At 43.8% G+C, this 21,097-nt stretch overlaps 1 protein-coding gene across 2 annotated transcripts in view; it reads left to right on the top strand.

Annotated features, from left to right (window-relative positions):
- The window catches only part of Pdgfra (platelet-derived growth factor receptor, alpha polypeptide), a 42,759-nt gene extending 37,320 nt beyond the window's left edge, over nt 1–5,439 (top strand). For both annotated transcript variants that reach the window (XM_005392898.2, XM_005392899.2), the window contains exon 23: nt 2,475–5,439. In XM_005392898.2, the coding sequence (XP_005392955.1) occupies nt 2,475–2,622 (148 nt within the window). In that variant the 3' untranslated portion in view covers nt 2,623–5,439. The remainder of the gene's footprint in view (nt 1–2,474) is intronic.
- The last annotated feature ends 15,658 nt before the right edge of the window (nt 5,440–21,097 follow it).

The raw sequence follows: 21,097 nt of genomic DNA, 5'->3' as shown, positions 1-21,097 counted from the left end.
AGGTCCGCGCTGTGTGCCCGTCCCGTCTGTTCAGGGCAGCAGGGAAATTGGCCCGCAGTGAGGAGGACTGGGCGTGCGTGCGTGCGTGCGTGCGTGCGTGCGTGCGTGCGCGCGCGCGCGCCCAGAGCTGGAGGCCTTGGGCTTAGGCAGGCAGTCCTCAGCTGGGAAGTCATTAGCTTTCTCCCAGGGCCGGCTGTTGGCCTCGGTGGGTGGTGGAGGGAGGAGACAGGGTCGGAGTACAGGGCTCGGGAGTTCCAGGTCTGAGCCCCTGCAGAGCCAGGTGCTGAGCTGCCAGATGGGCCCTCTGGCTGGGGAAGCAGTTGCAAACCAGATTGTCACCTCTGGGACCCACCGCGACACCGACCAGCAGGGAAGGTGATGTGGCCTTGTTTCCGTGGAAGTTAGCTTCCTCTGTCCCTACACGCCTGCCTAGGCCTGTGAGACACCAGCAGAGAGATGCGTATGCCAGGCCAGGAGGGCCAGAGCCAGGGGCCTGATGCATCTGTCAGTGCCCTAAGGAAAGAGCCAACAGTCCCTACCACAGTATTCCTCTTAGTAAGGCCATAGATACAGCACCCAAGATTGACTCAGGATCAGTACCCAAGGAGTGACTCCGCTCCTCAGTTGGTACCAGTGCTCCAGGAAGTGTCCAGCTCCTGGAGAGAAGGGCATGAGGCCCAGAGAGTCATCCAGACCAGCCTCGTGGCCTGGGATTCTAAGTGAGATGCCAGGGTGGTGGGGGAGCACGCACCAGGAGCTGAGGTGAGGTCTTAGGTGTAGGGAGGGCCCCAGCGTGGGGTGACAAAGGGACATCACAGTTCAGGAGCACTTCTGCCGCACCCATCTGGAGGTGGTGGCCGGAGACGGCTTCCTGCAGGCTTCCAGCTGGCCAGGCTCAGCCCCCTGCGTAGGGGAGGATGGAGAGGAGGCCTTAGAGTAAGCCAGACAGGCAGGCAGGAAGAGCTGGCGGTGAGAGTCATGCGGGTCTCTCTCAGTCTCTCTCTCAGTCTCTCTCTCAGTCTCTGTCTGTCTCTGTCTCTCTCTCCTTCCTCGGGATGGCCCACCTCTCTTTCTGGTCTCTGGGCTGTGTGAACAGCACGGTATAGCAGTGTCATGCGGAGAATAAACCGCGGTCCTAACCGCCAGCAGATAATAATCAGTGTGGAGCACAAAGCTGTACGTGAATGCACGGAGAGCAATACAAGCGCGGAGAAGGAAGACAGCAGAGCTCGCACGGGGGAGGGCAGACGGGAACCGTGACAGGCTGGAGTCTGGGGAGACGGTTGCGTGAAAAGCTTCTGTGAAAACTGCTGAATGTACAGGATACTATGAGAATGCACCCACCGCTGAAAGTTAACAGCTGCTAACGTTGACCGCATTTTGTATAGCTTTATCCGGGGGTATATATGTAATAGGTGCTGCATTTACATTTATCACACCAAATGCACACTTCGTTTCTTGTCATTTGAAAGTAAGAAAGTAAGTAACACTCAGGTGCTTCACCCCAAGTATTTTGTACAGATTTCCTAAGAATAATAATTCTGTCCTATATGACCACAATATTGTGATCATGCATAAGCAGGTTAATAACTAGCTGGTCATGGCACATGCCTGTAATCCCAGCACTCAGAAGGCCGAAGCAGGAAGATTGTACATTCCTGGCCAGCCTGGGTATATCATGAGTCCAAGATCAACCTGGACTACACAGCAAGACCACCTCTCAGATGAACCCAAAACAACAATGGCAACCCTTCCCTTTATTTTCCAGTATCATCTAATACCCAGGCTTTATTCAAATTTAGATGTGAGTGTGAATGATAATAATTGGTGACATTTACTGAGCACTTATTATGTGTTACGGAGCATTTATTATGTGCTTTATGGTGGTTCCCTTATTTAATCATCCCAGTAGGTATTTTGTTCAGCATTATCATCCTGCTGTTTCCTAGACAAGGAAATAAAGCAAGTCCGGGGAGTTAAGTAACAGGAGTGGAGTCCATTCCAGGCCTAAGTCTGCTTGCCCAGGAATTCCCCTTGTTCCTCAGTAAAGAAAAAAGAGCCTTCGCTTGGGCCCTCATGGCCCTGAGAACACAGTCCAGCTGCTCAGGAGATTCTTGGAAGAATGAGGGGGTGTGGCTGCAGTGTGGAGTAGATTTAATTTTTTTGCATTTCCTTCTCTGTGCCTTTTGATCAGGCATTGCTGAGCAAAAGTAGGCAAAGTAGATATTGTTACTGCTCGCTAGCAGTGTGGCTGAAAGACCCGGCAGAAAGGAAGGAAAGCTGAGGCGCCTGGGCTGTCCACGCAGCCTGTGCTGCGGACTCAGCGCAGACCCACGCCCCCACAGCCCACGGCTGACCGAGGGAACAGTCCGTGCTGGGGAGAGTTTGCCTGCCTCGGGCGGCCACCTGGAAATGCACTGCGGTGTAGCCGACCTGTGCGTGGGTCTTCACTTTCCTTTCCTCTCCTTCAACAGCTCACAGACCTCTGAAGAAAGTGCCATTGAGACAGGTTCCAGCAGTTCCACCTTCATCAAGAGAGAGGATGAGACCATCGAGGACATTGACATGATGGACGACATTGGCATCGACTCCTCGGACCTGGTGGAGGACAGCTTCCTGTAACTGCGGAGCCAGTGGGTGCCTTCCACTCCGGGAGCTACCTGTGGGTCCCTTTAAGAAAACCACTTTATTGCAATGCAAAGGTTGCGACTTGGATGATGGGTGAGGAGGACTTCCCAGCCGTGGGCCTGGGGAGCCTTCTGAATAGGAATGAGTGGGATTTTTGAAGTGAACTTTTCAGCATTGCTTCTTGCAGTGCTTCAGTAGCATCTCAGCGGCCTGTGAAGTTCGGAAGGAGATGGACAGGGAATAACAGGCCACAGAAAATGAGCTTTGTGTTTCAAGGGCTTTGGTGAGATTTCCACAGACACAATCTGGACTGCAACAAAACCCCAGCATTGTAATTATGTAAATAGCTCTAACCAAGGGTGTGTCAGATTTGTATTAACCATCTTCTCTGGACTTCTGAAGAGACCACTCAATCCATCCATGTACTTTTCTCTTGGAACCTGGTATCAGCTGCTGTTGAATTTTCTTATGAAGTGCATGCAAAACCACTCTTGAACCTTAAAAGGTACTGGTACTATTGCATTTTACTTTTTTCTTAGTGTTAAGGAGATAAAAGATAACAATTAACCAATTTTGTGTAATAGATTTGGGTCCTTTAGCAGCCCAACAACTCATTTTCATATTGTAATCTATATTTATAATAATACTACTGTTATCAGTAATGCTAAATGTGTAATATGTAACATGATTTCCCTACAGAGAAAGCACAATTTAAAAAAAAAAAAACCCTTTACTAAGTAGGTGACAAGTTCGTTTTTGACATTTACCTTAAATAACATATATTTCTTTATAAAATGATAATAGCTTTAGTGGATTACATTTAGTAAACAGACAGAGCAAAGTGTAAGTAGTGTTGTCCAGGAAGTCAAAGTTCTTAATTATGTACCAAATAGGTTCCCTAATCCATTCTACTAAAAACAGTTAATGACCTCTGCAGTAATGGGATTAGAAATAAACCCCCAATCCTAAAGGTTCTTGATAGAAAGACAAAATCCTGTGGCCCACGTGACTTTTTCTGCTGCGACCCAGTGGAAATCCCAGTAATCAGCAAAAAGACTGGATTCACAGGGGTTTCCTTCATGACTAGTGGTAACTCTGGTGGATCCCAGCTTACACTTTTAAATCTGTGAGCCGTGAGAGTCAGGAGAAGGCTCCTTTCTTTCATCTCTTACCCTAAGGAGAAGGTGCTTGAAATGCTGAGATAACAAAGGTTTTTTTATGAACTCTTATGTGCATGAAATTCTGCATTATTAAGTCTGACGGAAGCAGGAACCTGCGTTCTTATAAACACTGGCTATCCTGATCAGCCAGTTTTAGAAACACTTGCTTAGGTTACAGGAGGTTGCCATGGAGGTTGGGGGACAAGAAACAATTTGAAATTTGGATCTGGGCTAGAAGTCAACTGTGCATGAAGCCAACTATTAAAGTCCTTGGCTTCAGGTCAGTGACATTTAATACCATGTATGCAGCAACTGCTACCCTTCATTTAACTTTCCAGTCTCAGCTGAGGCTGGGAAAGCTGATTTTGGTTTTTGTCACGTCTTCCAAAATTCAAGACAAGGTAAGGATGCTGCTTCCCACTGCATGGGGCACTTGCACTTGTCTTCCCCCCAGGGAAAAGCATGTGTAAAAATCATCAAATTCCACACACCGAGTCTCAGAATAGCCAGGTCAGTGTTGTGGTGAAAAAGGGTGAAAGGTTTTCCTGCTATTTTGGGTGTAGGTGGGAGGCTGGATCGTCACATCCGTCCAGACTGTCACACTGGCTGGCGTGGGTTCATTGGCATTCTCGCAGTGTGCTTGATTGCTGACACCGTATGAATGAAACATGGGCCGTGATTATTGCAGTCACTGATGCGCTTCCAGCAGCTGATGCTGTGGAAGACGGAGAGCAATAACACGGTGCTTGAGTACCTGCTAGTGGAATCTCAGTGCAAGCCCCAGCTTTCTTGTCCCCCTTTTCCATAGTACGTGTGAAGACTGAGCCAGATTGGCCAATTAAAAATGAAAACCTGACTTGGTTCCATAGAGCCAATTAGACTTGAGATACATTTGTGTTTCTAGACTCGCAGCTCAAGCGTTCTGTTTATCACTCCCGCACCCGTGCAGCCTCACTTCGTTGGTGCTTTGCCTTCTGATGCTACTTTGAATCTTGCACGACACCGAGGCTGGGTGAAGGCCCCCAGTCCCTGCCAGTGCTCCCGCCTGGAACAATGACGGACTGCATTTGTAAAACAGTGTTTTCCAGATTTGTTTCCTTTTAAAGTCCCCTGAAGAAAATTTGTTAATCCTTCCCCCTTTCTATTTTTATGATGACAATCAAAGCTGGCCCAAGAAACACAAATGTGTAGCTTTTTAAAAAAATGATCAATGATATCCTTAAAATGTGGTCTGCCAATCTGTACACAAAGGTCCTATTTTTGTGAAGAGGGACGTAAGGTAAAATGATGTTATACATCAATATGTATATATGTATTTCTATATAGACTTGGAGAAGACTGCCGAAACCTTTATGACAAGCTGTATCACTGCCTTTGTTTATATTTTTTTAACTGTGATATTCCCCACAGGCACATTAACTGTTGCACTTTTGAATGTCCTAAATTTATATTTTAGAAATAATAAAGAGAAAAATACTTACATGTCCCCCAAACGGCGGTGTGGTGAGTGTGTGAGAGGGACTAACCGGATGGGGAGGGTCTGCCCACACGAAATGTGTTACAAACGCCCCGCTCATGGTTTATTTTAAAGCGTGTAAATGAAGATCTTTATATTTCAATAAATGATATATATATATATAATTTAAAGTTATGCTGAGGTTCCAGCATTTGTTTGGTTTTTTAGTTTAATCATGAATATTAAAGCAATCCTGTTCAACTTGCGTTCTTAGCAACGTTTCAGTGAGTTTCTATATTATGCTTTTGATGAACCAATGAAGAGTTTAAGGTTCAAGATGTTCTTTGAACTAGTTGGTTTTCAGACGCAGCGTTAGAGTAAACGTGATTGGCACTTGGCTCGTCTTTCATTCTGTCTTTTTGTTCTTATTTTGGGGGGTTTTTCTTCTGAATAAGGAAGACAGGCCTACATTTACTCTGCATAGCATTTGAACAGTGCAGGAGTATACAAGGTATAATGGTGAATCCTTTTTTTTTTTTTTTCCAAATATACCTTCTTCCCTGTCCCTGTCTTATTTCCTAGAGACAAAATTACATGATTTGGTGGTTGTTTTTACTCTTTCAGTCCCTTGCCAATGCATCTGTGTATACCTGTGTATTTTTGTTTCACATTTTGCCTGAACAGGATTGCGCTCTATGAAATGTTTTATAATGTGCCATTTTTAAAAAATAGACAATTGAAAGTTTTAGTTTCATAACAAAATATGAGACGTGATTTAAAATATACAGTGAAAGTTTAAATTTGTAATAAAATTTATTACAGTTAGAAGCATGTTGCCATTCATCTCCCTCAAAATCCGCCCCCTGGCTTGAGCCACTTTCTGCAGCAGCTCTGGAGGTGCTCTTTCCTGAGTGTCTTCGCTTGAGCTGTGGCTGCCCGAAGTCCTGAACTGATTCACAGTGTTTATCTTTTACGATCATTTTGATTTGAGGGAAGAGCCAGCAGCTGCGCAGGGCCAGATCTGGTGACTAAAGTGGATGAGGATGTGCCATAATTTTTTATTTTGCAGAAATTGCCATAAACATTTGATTGAAGGGCAGTCATAAAATAATGTTTAAATTTTAAAAATTTGTTAAAGCACAAGATACACTGCCACCAGTCCCCTTCAGAATACTCAGGATAGTCCCAAACACACTTACCCAAAGGGTTTTTGCAATGTGTCTTTTATTGTAATACGTTTTGTTGACATCTAAACGTTCACTCTATCTTTCAATTACTTCCTGTGGAGTAGAAGTTAGAAATTTCCCATATGCCCCTGCTCTAACTCCTGCCCAGTGTCCTCTGTCCTCAACATTCCCTAGCAGAAAGGTTCACTGTTACACTGCTGAGCTTGTACTGATGGCCTGTACCCACAGCTACATAGCTTTTTCTTTTTAATGCTACAATTTCTGGGAGAAGTATGTGTAGGTAGGTCTACATTTTTTAAAATCAGCTTTATGGTACCCCATGATATTAATGTACCATAATTTATGTGATCACATTCCAGTAAAATAGATTTATAGTTTCTAAACCTTGGCTAGAAAAATGACTCCAGTACATCCTTGCAGTACCTCCTTCTGCACGTGTAGCAGTATTTTGTTCCAATAGATTCCCACAAATACGGTTGCTAGGCCCAAAGGTGTGCAGAAATAAATTGGTGCTGAGCTCAAGTCTTCAATAAATTCCTGTCTGCACGTGAATCACTGGCTTTGCGGATCCTCGCTTCCTGCTCTCCTACACCCTGTGCTGCTCAGGAATCAATCTTCAAAACAGAAGAGATGTGTTGGGGTAAGTGTGAGAATATGTGGGCTTTGTTTTCTGAAGCAGCTGATGCCAATGACTAGGATATTTTTAAAAAATGATGCAACTCACCTATTTGCAACTCATAGATATTGGAAATTACGTGAACTGTAAGATAGCACCCTCTTCCAGTATAGCCCCTGATTCCCCAGATCCCAAAAGCCTGTAGATCAAAGCTCCCTAGGAAGGAGCCAGGTCACCGAGAACAATAATCCTGCTGATAAACAATAGCTGCCTTCTTGTCTGGGGAGATCATTTTGTTCTCTTTGTAAAAATGTATAATTCTACTTCTTAATACAGTGCAGATCTGCCTACATCATTTAGTCGTGATAAAATAAAAGTGACTTATTGGAGAGTATTTAAACCCTCTGACAGCTCTCACACTGTTTCAGATTCTTACAGTAGGCTATAGTGGTTAATTCTTGTAATGGCAAAGAAACATTTTACAGGTGAGGAAAGCAGGGTTGTGCAAGACAAATGACCCCTGAAAATCACATAGCCAAGTAATGATGGAACAGGGTTAGAAGTCCCAAATACACTGACCCTACTGTTGTTTGTATGACAGCAAACCATGGGAAAAGCAAGAGGGGCTGGGAAATGTCAGTGTTCAGTAGTTCGCTATACTTTGATATTTCCAAATACATGCAGTTGACTCATCAGGCTGTAGAACTATTTTCCACATTTGTAATCAGAACAATTTCTTCTCTGGCTGTAATGCAACAATTGCAATAGTGGGTATTATGATTTTTTTTTTTATTTTAAAGCATACAAAAGGACAACATAGCAATAGGGGAATTCACTGAATTACAGACAAAGTGGTAGGACATTATCAATGGTTGTTATTTTACCTATTGGTATCTTCAAGATAGTTTCTCAGGAAAACAAATAGACAAATAATAGTGAGTTACAGACAAAAATGGCAAGAAATTATCAATGGTTGTTATACTGTAACTTTGATTCTCCAAAGTGATCTCTAGGGAAAACAATTAGAGCTATACATGAGTGATCAATAAAATAATCATTGGCTATTCTTAGTGGTTGTTGTTGAAAACACATAGTAACAAACACACATCCATTTACGAAATAGCATAGGAACAATACAAACATTACAGAGTTATGGACAGATTGGTAGGAAATCATCAGGGGCTGCTGCAATGCATGTTGGCATCCTCAAAGTTGTTTCTCAGGAAAACAAAGATATGCAAGAAAGATCCAACAAGTAGTTACAGCCCAAGGATGGTATTATGATTTTAATAGTGATGTACTTCATGAACTGCAGCTCAGGAAAACGGCCTAGAATATCTGAACCCATCATAAACCAGGCAATTTTCCCTAGGATAACAGCAATAAAAATGCTTCATTATCTCCTAATACATGTAAGGATTAACTTTAACCGTATTGTTATAGCCAGATAGATACACAGTATTTATAAGAGACTCAGCTTTTTCACCCCCATAATTAAAATATATGTAAAAATATTCATTAGCCACTGATAACATGCTGTTCCACCTGGTTACATGAATAGCACCCATGTCCTAAAGAATAACGAATGTAATCTCCAAAATATATTCATACGTGGGTAACGTTTCCATCACCCGCACTCTAGTTTACATATATAGTGATGGAGACATCGAGGGCACATGGTCTCACATGGCAGGGGGAACATATTTGCTCCCTGTTTCTGGTGTATAGGCTAATTGGAATTTTAAAAAGACTTGCCACACTACCCTGGCAGATGGCATTTTGCTTTATCATTATTCATGGGTATTAATGACTTCCCTCTGGAGCATGTGTATCCTGTCTATTTTGAATTTCATTGCATTTCATGCTGACTGCTCCAAACAGAATCAGATCCAGTATTTTCTATGTGATGCTTGAGCTGCAGATCACTGAGTTGGTCAAAGTTTTGATCAGGAATTAAGTAACTCCTTGAAATCAAGGAAGCCTTTTTTCTTCTCTGTCCTTAGTATGCGATCATATTCCTCATCTTGTTCAGCTCACTGTCCCACAGGGCGGTGTGTAGGATCAGGTGTACACAAAGACACTTCCAGGGTGGATGCATCTTTCATTAGCCTGCGTTGATGAGACGCCCTTTCTTTCTCTCTGGAAAGGCGGGGGTGTGGTTTCCTAAATGAAGAAAATGTATGACAACAGATGTAAAGATCTGGCTGCAGAAGCCCATTTTCAATTAATTCCTTCCACCAAATATTTATCACAGAGCAGGTTTTTCTCTGTTGAGGTGATGTCTAAACCACTTCAACTTTAATGAGGCGGCTGGCAGAGTTCAGTCCAGCCAGCCGACTCCCTGGAGGGACAGCTATATCACAAAACAGCAGGACAGAGCAGAAAACTGTGAGAGGTGGCGGACACAGTCCTTCCTTGGGGTGACAAAGAGCTGGAGAAGCAGGGTACAGCATGCAGCTTCCTGAAGGCTTCTGATAACACTGGAGCTTTTCTGCTACCAGGGACACAAAATGGTGTCACTGCGTTTGAGAGCAGGGAACAAGGGCTAGGGCAGCCTGTGCCCGCAGCCCGTCTCCTTGCTGGGGTTCCGGACACTTCCATGTCTACCTTTACATCTGCTCTTCCAAATTTTTATTCCTCCATCCTTCTGGTTTATTGAGCAAGGCACTGTTAGGCCCTCAGATCTAGCAGTTAGAGGGACAGAAAAGCCCCTAGGCTGAGGAAATAGCGCCTCTTCAGAGCAGAGCAAAGATCAGTTTGAGGTACAGTATAACAAAGACCATGTCCCCTGCAGGGACAGAGCTTGGCCAGATTTCCTTATGGCTCATCAGAGAAGACTGAGATTTTTTTTAGTGCAGTACTTTCTCACTATGCAGGAGGCATCGGTTCCAGACGCCCCTGCAGATATCAAAATCCATAGCAACAAATGGAAACCAGAGAAATACCACTTACAATTCCTGTATGAATGACGACATGGAATTTGCATATAACTTACACACGTCCTTCTGTATAGTTTTAAGTCGTCTCTAGATTACTTGGAACCCTTAATACAGTGCAATTCTACACAGTAATTATAGAGAAGAATAACAAGGAAAAGGTCTGGACATGTTTAGCACAAACGCAGTTGTTGTACGCTTCTACAATAGCAAGGACACAAGCAAGTTGGGAGGTAAACAAAGGCCACGGGAGTGCGCAGAAGCGCCGGCGGTGCGAGGGCAGAGGCGCCGCGCAGCACTGCGCTGCAGGGGGTTCAGTGCGGCACTGAGCGAGGCTGCTGCAGATTTTACTTTCAGGATGTTTTCATCTGTCCTGGGGTGAATCTGTGGATGCAGAGCCCATTGATCCAGAGGGCTGACTGTGCTTTATAGTTTGTTAGTGCACTTACATACTATATACACACACACACACAATTTTTAATGGCAAACAAATGCATGAAAATTTGTTCAACATTGCTGGCCATTCCAGAAATGCAAACAACACTGAGATTCCATCTTACGCTGGAAAGAATGGCCATCAGCAAGAAATCAAATAATAACAAATGCTGGCGGGGCTGTGGGAAGTAAGGAACCCTTCTCCACTGTTGGTGGGAGTGTAAACTGGTGCACTGCTGTGGAAATCCGTATGGAGAGTTCTCAAAAACTAAAGCTAGGAATTCCCTTTGACCCTATTATTCTCCTTCTAGGTATCTTCCCAAGAAAGAGTTAAAGACATCTCGTCACAGTGATACCTGCATTCCTGTGCTCATAGCAACGCAATTCAAACAGCTAAATCTCAGAAGGTGATTATATTTTATATATGTATATATGAGCAGAGGGATGGGTAAAGAAAATGTGGTATTTACACACAATGGCACACTACTCTGCCATAAAGAAGGATAAACTTGTGTCCTTTGTAGGAAAATGGATGCACCTTGAGACCATAATATGAAGTGAAATCAGTCAGAAAAATCGTGTGGTTTTTCTCATATGAGAAACCCAAAATATAAATAAAGAGCAAAACAAAAGACAGATAATAGGGCGTGGGGAGATAGATCCTTTACAAATGGGAAGGGGACAGAGAGATGGAGGGACGAGGGGAGGGAGATAAAAAGGGGATGAAAAAGAATTAAGATGTTTTACAGACACACACCAGCTCCCCACACATCATGTAAGCTCTATGTACTGCAGATGTATTAATAAAAATAAAAATTAAGAAAGAAATAAAAAACAGTTCATGTTTTGAGGCTATTGTAAATGATATCTCTCTGATTTCTGTTTTATCTGCGGCTGGTTTAAGAGTACAATCGGCCTCAGCATATGCGTGTGTTCCTCAGAATGTTATTTTTACGTAGACTTTTAACGTTATTTATATTTTATTTTTCCCTTCCCAATGTGGATGCCTTTTATTTTTTTTTTTTTTTTTTTTTGGTCTTTTTGAGACAGGGTCTCACTGTGGAGTTCAGACTGGCCTTGAGCTCACTTTGTAGCCCAGGCTGGTCTCAAACTCATAATGATCCTCCTGCCTCAGTCTCCCAAGTGCTGGGATTATAAGCATATGCCTCTTGTTTCTTCTACGGAATCGCACTGGCTGAGAACTCCAGCATAAAGTTGAATGGAAAGGGCTGGCAGTCATTTTCCTGCTTGGTTTTTGACGTTAGAGGAAAAGTATTCAGTTTCTTGCAGTTAAATACGTTAGCCATAGGTTTTTCGTGGACACTGTGCTAATCGGTCTTGATTGTCTCCTTGACTGGATAAAGACACAGCTGGATAGGCGGCTGATTTGTGAAGGCGGCAACTCAGGAATAGTTGGCTGCCTGCTGAGGTCGTAGCTGAATTAGCTATCAGGAGGGCAGCCTGGTCGGAGGAAAGGGGTCGTGGAGGCCTGGCCTGGGAGATTACAGTGTCTGTTCCCAACCCTTTCTACTTGGGCTATGTTTTTTGTTGCTGGAACACAATACCCAACCTGCACATCTCCAAGGAGGAGAGGTTTCTTATGGCTCACGGTTTGTAGATATTTCGGTCCAGAGTCAGCAGGCTCCAAGGCAGGGTGACAGGGCAGAGGGCTGTGGCCGAGTGGAAGCAGTCCGTGGGTTGGAAGCATGGGGAAGCAGAGAGCGCAAGATGGAAGAGGGGCGGGGCCTGGCCCCGCCCCAGGGACCCACCTCCCCAACCAGCTTCGCCTCGCTGTAACTGCGCCAGTGAAGTAACCCTGCCTTGCTGTGGAGTAAAATTTAAAGCTGTGAGCTAAAAAAAAAATCTTTCTTCTTTCAAGTTGCAGGGATCAGGCATTTTTGTCCCAGGAATGGAAAACTGACTAATACAAATATCTTTTGTCAGGTTAAGAAAGTTTGGTGGGATTTATTTTTTTAAAATCTAGAATAGATGTTGTGTTCTGTGAAAAGCTTTTCCACCCATGTGTGTTCTTGACATTATCATGGTTTAAAAAATTATTTGTTAATGAGATGAATTATATTGACTGATTTCCAAGTGCTAAAGCAATATCACATTCCTGGTTTAAAATCCTCTTAAATTATAATTTATTATTCTTTTAATATAGTGCTGGATTCAATTTGCTAGTATTTTGTTTCTACTTTTTTTTTTTTTTTTTGGTACTAGGAATCAAAATCACAACCTCATGCTTGCTAGGCAGGTGTCATGCCATTGAGCTATATCCCTGGGACCTTGCTGTCATTTGGCATCAAGGTAATAATAGCACAGAATGAGTTGGAATGTATTTCTTCCTCTTCTATTTTTGTGGACAAGTTTGTGTAGAATTGGCATTATATTTTTCCTTAAATGTTTGATATAACTCACAGTTGAATTTACTTAGGCTTGGAAATTTCTTTGTTGGAAGATTATAAATTACTAATTCAGTTTTCTTAATAGGTATAGGGCTATTCAGACCATTTATTTATTTATTTATTGAGACAGAGTCTTGCTACATAGTTCACACTATCCTTGAACTCACTGTGTAACCCAGGGGGCTCTGAACTTGTGATCCTCCTGCCTCAGCCTCCTGAGTGCTGGGCTTACAGGTATGTGCCATCATGCCCAGCTATTTATTCATCCTTGAGTAAGATTGGGTAGTTTGTGTTTTTTAAGGAACTTTTCCATGTTATACAAGTTATTAAATTTACTAGCATGAAGTTATTGATAACATTCCTTTATTATTCTTTAATATTGTAGATTGTTTAGCAGTGTTACTGCCCCATTCATTCGTGGTATTGATCATTCATGTCTTGCTCTTTTTCTATGATTTTGACTAGAAGCTTATCAATCTTATTGATAGTTTCATATAATCAGCTTTTAGCTCATTTTTTGCTTTTTTCTTATTATTTGTTCCATTTCTATTTTATTGATTTCTACTCTATTATTCCTGTCCTACTTATGTTAGGCATAATCTGTTCTTGTTTTTTCTAGTTTTTAAGGTAGAAGCAGATAATTTATCTGGGACCTTTTTTTTTTTTTCTAATACAAGGAATTAATGCTATACATTTCCCTTTAAGCATTATTTTCACTGTATACTACAAATTTTGATTAAATAGTAAGTAATCAAGTGAAGTGATTCAAAGCACTGTCAGGAGTACAGAGAAAGGAGCCTTTTGTTCAGGCAGGGAGACTGAACAGAGGCGTTGAGCTGGGCTCTCACGAGCTCCCAGCCCTACTCACCTGGCAAGGAAGAGCGTGAGGATTCTTACTGGAGAAGGCGAGCGCGTTCTGAGCCAAAACAGCAATAAGCCAGCATCCATTAACTGGCCTTCCCATCATAAAATGTGTCCACAATTATTTAATTATTATAGCCCAAAGACAGAACTGTCACCCTCGTAAGCAAAAAGTGATTGTGGGCTGAGAAGTTGTTTGGCCTTTAAAGTCATCCTATTAACTGATTCCATTTCCCATTTCAACAGTATTGGTTCAACACAGAGGCAAAAGAAAGACTGGAATGTGAAATTCTTGAGCATTGATCAGGAAAAAGGCAAAATGAAGTTCAAAGGGAGGCAACAGGAGAGTGTCTCAGCTACAACTCTGATATGGGTACAAAGTCACTAGAAACTTCATTTATCAGAGAGATACTACTCTGGATTCTCCAGCTTTCTATTCTACCACCAGGAGACCCTTATCTCTCTGTACTTTCTTACTTTACAGCAGGTAACATGTACATGTGTGAGCCGATTAGCTCACTCATCCTCCCAGTATCATTTTTATTTCTCCAATATGAATGCTGCAAAGCACAAACTCAAATTCCCTTACAGCCAGAATTTGAATCTGGCCAATTTGATGTAGGTATAATTTCTGAGAGGACTTCCCCAGTGGATTAAAAAGGGCAAATTCATGAGCAAAAGTTTTTGTTTTTCTTACTTTGTCCTTATCAGTTGACCCAGACATTGCCTAGAGTGTAGCAACCATCTTCGGACCATGACGCTAAAAGCCATGTCCTGAAAATGGCAATTGAGGAGACAGAAGACAGGGCGTTGGATGACACCCTTGCACAAGTGCACCAGCTCTGACTTATCTACCTCTGGAGTTCTTTTTTGGTGTGAGAAAAATACGCATTTAAGCGACTCTTTTCATGTTTTTAATCACTTGAACATTCATAAGTGATACAATCTTATTGCAACATTGAGTATTTGGATGGAGATGCTTGTCTTTCAGTTAGCTTTCTGTTAGGTAGATGACAAAACACATGGGAAATCAGCTGAGGGGGGAAAGGTTTATCGAGGCTCACAGTTTCAGAGCATTCAGTCCATGGTCAGCTGGTGCCATTGCTGTGGGCCTGTGGCAAAGCAGAACACCATGGTGGTACGGCTGCGTGGTAGAAGAGGCTCCTCATCTCGTGCCAGATGAGACAGAGAGAGAGAGAGAGAGAGAGAGAGAGAGCGAGGAAGAGGCCAGAGACCAAACATAGCCTTCAAAGCCATGACCCCAATAACCTGCTTCACCCATTTATGCCCTGCTTCATAATAACCCCACTGACGAGGTTACAGCCCTCATGATACCATCACTTCCCAAAAGGACATCAGATGGCAACCAAGACTTTGAAACATGGCCTTTGTGGAACAGTTTAGATCCAAACCATAACACATTCTAGTTCTTTTTTTTTGTCTCTTTGAGACAGGGTCCCACTATGCAGTTCAGGTTGGCCTTGAGCTCGCTTTGTAGCCCAGGCTGGCTTGGAACTCGCAATGATCCTCCTGCCTCAGCCTCCCGAGTGCTGGGATTACAGGCGTGCGCCACCACTCCTGGCTGCAATTCTTTTTTCAGTGCTGGGGATGGAACACGGGGCCATGTCTATGTTAGGCAAATGCTCTACCGCTGAGCCACATTCCAGCCCTCCAATCTTTAATATATTTTCGTAACTGGGCTTCCAACACATCATCCTCTTTTGGTTTTCCTCCAGCATCACTGATTGTTTTTTCTCAGTCTTTTTGCTGATCTTTTTCCTTCTGGCCTCTATTCATGTCACAGAGACCTGGGGCTCGGTCTTTCACGTCTCTTTTTTCTTTTGTCTGATGTAAGGGCTTCACTTACCCCTTGGCAACTGCTAAATGTGTGTTTCCACTCCGAGCCTCTCTGTGGACTCACGCGTCCAGCTGCCTGCCCAGCATCTTCCTTTGGACGCCACAAAATCAGCTTCATTTCAAAACTGAAGGCTTCCTTCCCTCAAGTTGGACCCACCCTCCACTCTGCCATCTCAGTAGGTAACAACTCTCATCTTCCCATTGTGAAGACACAAACTAGAGTCATCCCTGGCAGTTCTCCCACATTCTCCGTTACTCTGTCAAGACTTTGGTCCCACCTAAAAAGCATATAGTATCTGACAGGTACTCAGAATCTGTCACTGTCTGCACTGCTACCCCTCAGCTGAGCGCCGTGGCCTCCTGCTGCCACCGCCGCCTGAAAACTCCACTCCCTTCGCTCTTTCCCCTCCACTTGCCGCCTGAGCTACCCTTTCACCACGAAGGTGCTTCGCGTCTTTCACCCTGCTCAGGGTCTGCAGCGTGCTGCATTCTGCTCAGAGTGAACGCAGTCTCGAAATAGCTTGCAAGCCCCTTCAAGACCCATCCCGCGTCACCCAGGCCCCTCTCCTCTTCTCTTTTCTCGCTTCCTTCCAGCCTCCCTGGCCTCACTGCCGTTTCTAGAGCACAAGCGCGCACCCACGTGGCGGCCTTTGCACTGGCGTCCCCTTGGCCCGGAACGCTCTTTCCTGGCTGTGTTTCGCTGACTCCTTCACCTCCTTCATGTGTTTGCTCAGTTTCATCTTTTCCAGGAGGCTGACCACGCTGCCCTATTGAGGACCTGCCAGCAGCGTCCACGCCCACCTCAGTGCCCTGCCTCAAGCTCTTCCTGTCTAACCTTGATTCTCTTTTGCTGCACCTGAAGCCTTGTAATGTGCTGTACAGTTTGTCAGTCCCATTACCTTCAGTCTCCTGCTGGAATGTAGGGACATAAGGACAGAGCTGGAGTGGGCTTTGCTCCCTGGTATCTCCCTACGGTCTAGTACCATGCCTGGACTAGAGTAAGTGCTCAGTAAATATTTGTTGCAGGGCTGAATAAATCACCATCCATAGAGGGAAGGGTGACAGGGTGAGGTGCAGGGCTTCAGACTATTTGAGAAAATAGCACTCAAGTCTCTGGTGAGTCCTAAAGCCAGTTCAGTGTTGAGCCCAAAACTCCTGCCCAGCACGCAAAAATATCTATTGCAGAATGGCCGCAGGCATATCTGATTGAGCGAACAAAAGGACGACAATAAGTGAATGCATGAAACATTTTTAGCAGGGACACATCTGAGAATTGCTTCTCATGTTTAGACCGAGCTTTTGAATCCAGAAAAATCAGACATTCTCTGGAATGCATTTATGTGGCATCAGAGTTAGGGAAAAATCATTTCTTGCTTTAAACATAGCCCAGAGGTTTTAAAAATACTTCAAAAAATTTTCTAGTGTTCTTCCACATGTTAGTTCTCCAAGAACATATTTGATATCAATATTTTCTCTCAATATTTTATTATGAAAAATTTCAAACATAAAAGTTGAAAAATTATACGGAGAACCACCTTCTACCCTCTGTACTCATGACCAGATTTTATAATTGACAACAAACACTCAGAGTTTTATTGGCAACTTGTCCAAGCCTGGGCCGGGAGAGCAGACGGAAGAAGGGCCGGAGGCAGTGGGATTCCTGATCCCCAGCAGCACTGGAATTGAGCATGTGGGCGGCCTTGGGTGGTGGCTGTTTTCATAAGGCACGCATATTTGTAGAACTTGGGGTGAATTCTTCAGAAATATTGACCTTTTCCCCACTGAGATGGAGAATTCACTGCACTTCTGGTCTGAATAAGCAAATATTGTTTAGCTTTAGCTCCTCTTCAAACGCAGGACTCTGGCTCGGCTTTGATGGGAGCTTCTTGGCGGAGGACCCAGCCCATTCAGAGAGGCGCACTTCAGCGTGGAGCACGGCGCACAGTGGTCTGCATTTAGATTGTGCTACAGCTGAGGATGAGCCGCTCAGCAGAGCTGCTCTGTGTTAACGACTTCAGAGTGGAAAGTTCTTTATCCCCAGCCCTGGGCCGAAGACAGGGAACAGGGGCACTGTCCAAGTGGCAGTCTGAGTGGTCCTCACATTCTGTACCCAGGCAGCTCCACTGCCTCACCCCCTTGGGTCCTGCTATAATCTTTTCTCATTCCGAGGCAAGTGAGCTCCAGGAATCCAGATTTTCCTCCTGTGAGCTCTTTGAGCACCATCTTGGTTCTACTCAGACCGAAAAGCCTTTCCTGTTGACATGTTGAAGTCATGAGAAGCTCTCTGTAGAAATCCCTTTATTTTTGGAACAATATCAGTTTCCGCTTTGTTTCTCTTTTTCCTTCACAGATTGGCTTCTTTTCCTAAATATTTATCCCATTTTTATTCCTACATTTTTATGATAAGAACAAGAATAAGATTCTGATGAGAAGTTTTTATGAGCTAACAGTGGGCTCAAAAAAGGCTTAATAGTTAAACCTTCAGTCTTAACTACTGGAAGCAAGCCTGACTAGTTGACTCCTGACGTGTTAACTAGACTGATCATAAATCTAACCATTTTAAAATACCATGTAAGCCCTTTTTACTGACTTTTGTGTTTTAGATGTAGAGTTTTGTAGAGATTGCATTAAGTAAGACCAATCAGCCCAGCTTCTGGTAGCGCTGAATCTATTGCTTTGGTCAGATCACCTGGGCTACAATAAGATGTCTGGACAGGACTACTGCTCCATGAAATGGGTTCACTGACTATATTTTATCCCAAGAAACTGATTTTGCTGGGAAAATGCAGTAGCAGATCACAACCTTAAGGGCTAATGCTAATAGTGAACATGTTTATTATGAGCAAAGATTGTTATTGCTATCATATTTAAAATGGGCCTCATAAAACCATATGAAGTAATTATTATTCATATATTTTATTATTATTATCTTATTATAGTGCTGGGGTTGAACCCAGAACCTTGTACATATTAAGCAAGTGTTCTACCATTGAGCTACACCATGAGCCCCATATTATGAAAATCTAAAGACAATAGTAACACATCTATAATAGTAACACATCTATAAACCCAAATTGGTATGACTTGGGCCCACGTCTTAATTTTTGAAGTGAACTAGGTGAGGAGACAGAGTCAGTACCATCAAAAGGTAATTTTTATTATCTACACTTCTCAAGAGGATAAGGCACCACACTTGGTTGGGAGGGAGCACAAGGGAAAACATGTCCCCAGGAAAGACAAGGTTGGGCAGGGTAGACATTTCAGCCAGTTTAGATTTTGAGTAATCCCAGCTGATGTGAGGGCATAGGAGCTGTCCCTAGTGTCTGGCCATGGATAGGGCAGGGGAAACAGTGACTGGGTGTGTAGAGGTTGGTTAGAGGAATTGGTTAGGTTGGGGGTGTAGTCTTGGGGTTGGTTGCAGGGTTTATGGTGTGATTTCATGCACTGTGAAAGCCAGGTTACAGAGGAGATGCAAACAACTTTGGTCACTGGTTTGGCCTGTGGTTGGCAGATGCCAGAGAGACAAGAACAGAATCTAAGGAAACAGGGTTGAAGCAAGGTGGCATCAGGACAGCTCCTGGACCTCAGATGCCAAGCTTTTCCAGGAAACCATCTAAGCTCATCAAGTCTTTCTCTTCCTTCCTTCCTTTTTTTTTTTTTTTTTTTTTTTTTTTCCGGTACCGGGAATCGAACTCACGACCTTGCGCTTGCCAGGCAGGTGCTGTGCCACTGAGCTAAATCCCCAGCCCCCCTTCCTTCCTTCTTCCTTTTTCTTCCTTCTTCCTTCCTCCTTTCCTTTCCTTTCCTTTCCTTCCCTTTCCTTCCCTCCCCTCCCCTCCTGTCCTCTCCTCTCCTCTCCTCTCCTTTCCTGGTGGCACTTGGTATTGAACCCAGGGCTTTTATACTATGCTACATCTCTGGCCCATTTTTACCTTTAATTCTGACAAGGTCTTGCTAAGCTTTTAAGTTTCCCAGGCTGGGCATGAACTTGGAATCCTCTTCCTGCTTCATCCTCCAAGAAGGTTGTGATTACAAGCATGCATACAACTACAATCTCCCAGTGTTGATTCTGCTTTGAGCCTTGTAATGCATTCATACATTAGTTATTGACATTATCGCTCACTCAGCCACATTAGAAGTTTGACCTACCGGTGAAGCCTGTCAGCTCCACTCCCAGGCTTTCCTCCAGTTGTCCTCTTCCTTCTTTGTGCCCAGTACCTTGCTTCCGGTTACACAGTCTTCAACTCCTGTTTCCTGATCTGTCATCCTGCACCATACCCAACCAACCCTCACTTTTTCTCTAGCACGAGCTTTCATACATGATAGATCTGATTATATCAGTCCTTGCTTATATCCTACATGACTCCCAAGTCCTTCAGATTTCTCAGCAAAGCATGAAAGATCCCTCATTATCTGACTCTCACTTATCTCCTAGCTGGGCGTCCTACAAAACTAGATATTGTGCCCATGTACTTCATCTGGGCCCCAATCATAGGGGTGACACGTAGGATCTCACCGCACGTTTGGAAAATAAGAGAGAACGAGGAAAGACAGTGATGGGGAGGTAGATGATTTTTAACCCGAATGGTTCTCAGTGATTGAGTTTCATTGGTGTGCAGAAAATGGACTCATTGATAGTTTAGTTTGGTCACTGTGAACATTTTTGCAAGATCTATGAGATTCTTGTTCCCAGCGTTAGATTTATCAGAGTTGAAACCTCTTGCAGCTATGCGCCGTTCCTAGAGGCATTGGACTGCAGATTACATCAAGTGCCACAAGGGGCTGCTAGAGAGCAAGGGAAGCCCCAAGAATTTTTACAGTTCCCTCTTTTGGCTCCTGAGTCTTGGTAGGAAGTAGATGTGTTCCTCGTTTCATGGTGATATTTACTTAGTGGCTGCAGCGTGGCCGTATGTTATCAGACTGACGCTTGAAAGTCTTGTCTGCTCCCTGGAGGGACTCAACATGCTTTCCTATTCCTCAACCACTTAAATCAACGCGGTATTCAGAGGAGAAGAATAAGGTGGGCGCTTGTGTCTATCCGAGGTCCAAGCAGCACATCAGGCGTCTTCGCGTCAAGCCCTTGCCGAAGGATGCTCTTCTGGGTGAGGACGCTGCCGAAAGTGCTGCTGCTTCCACGCTGAGTGGGCCCCACCTCGAGGCAGCTCTGGGAGAAAAGCTCAGGCTGCATTTCAGCCTCCACTTACTCCCTTGGTCAGGGAACTCTGACAGAATTCTAGAACTAGTGGAATAAAGGAAATGAAAAATAACATTTTACAAAGGCATATGCACACACGCTATACGTGTATATGTGAGAACTAAGAGTACCATCATATATTACATATAAATTCTTTTTGATAAATATAAATCCTTTGCCTGAAATTTTGTGAAAGGACTTCGTGCTGAACAGAGTATGTGCTCCACGCAGTTGAGAGACCTGTACTTTCTAAATCATCCGAAGTATTCTGAACTCTGCAATTATTCAGTTATAGTTGTTTGGTCTTGACCTCAATGAGTACTATTTTCATGTTTCTTTTCAGCACATGAAATTAACAT

This window comes from Chinchilla lanigera, unplaced genomic scaffold (assembly GCF_000276665.1).
Source record: "Chinchilla lanigera isolate Chin_1 unplaced genomic scaffold, ChiLan1.0 scaffold00046, whole genome shotgun sequence".
Classification (NCBI taxonomy): domain Eukaryota; kingdom Metazoa; phylum Chordata; class Mammalia; order Rodentia; family Chinchillidae; genus Chinchilla; species Chinchilla lanigera.
Note: the sequence above shows the minus strand (reverse complement) of the source record. Positions and strands in the feature narration are given on the sequence as shown.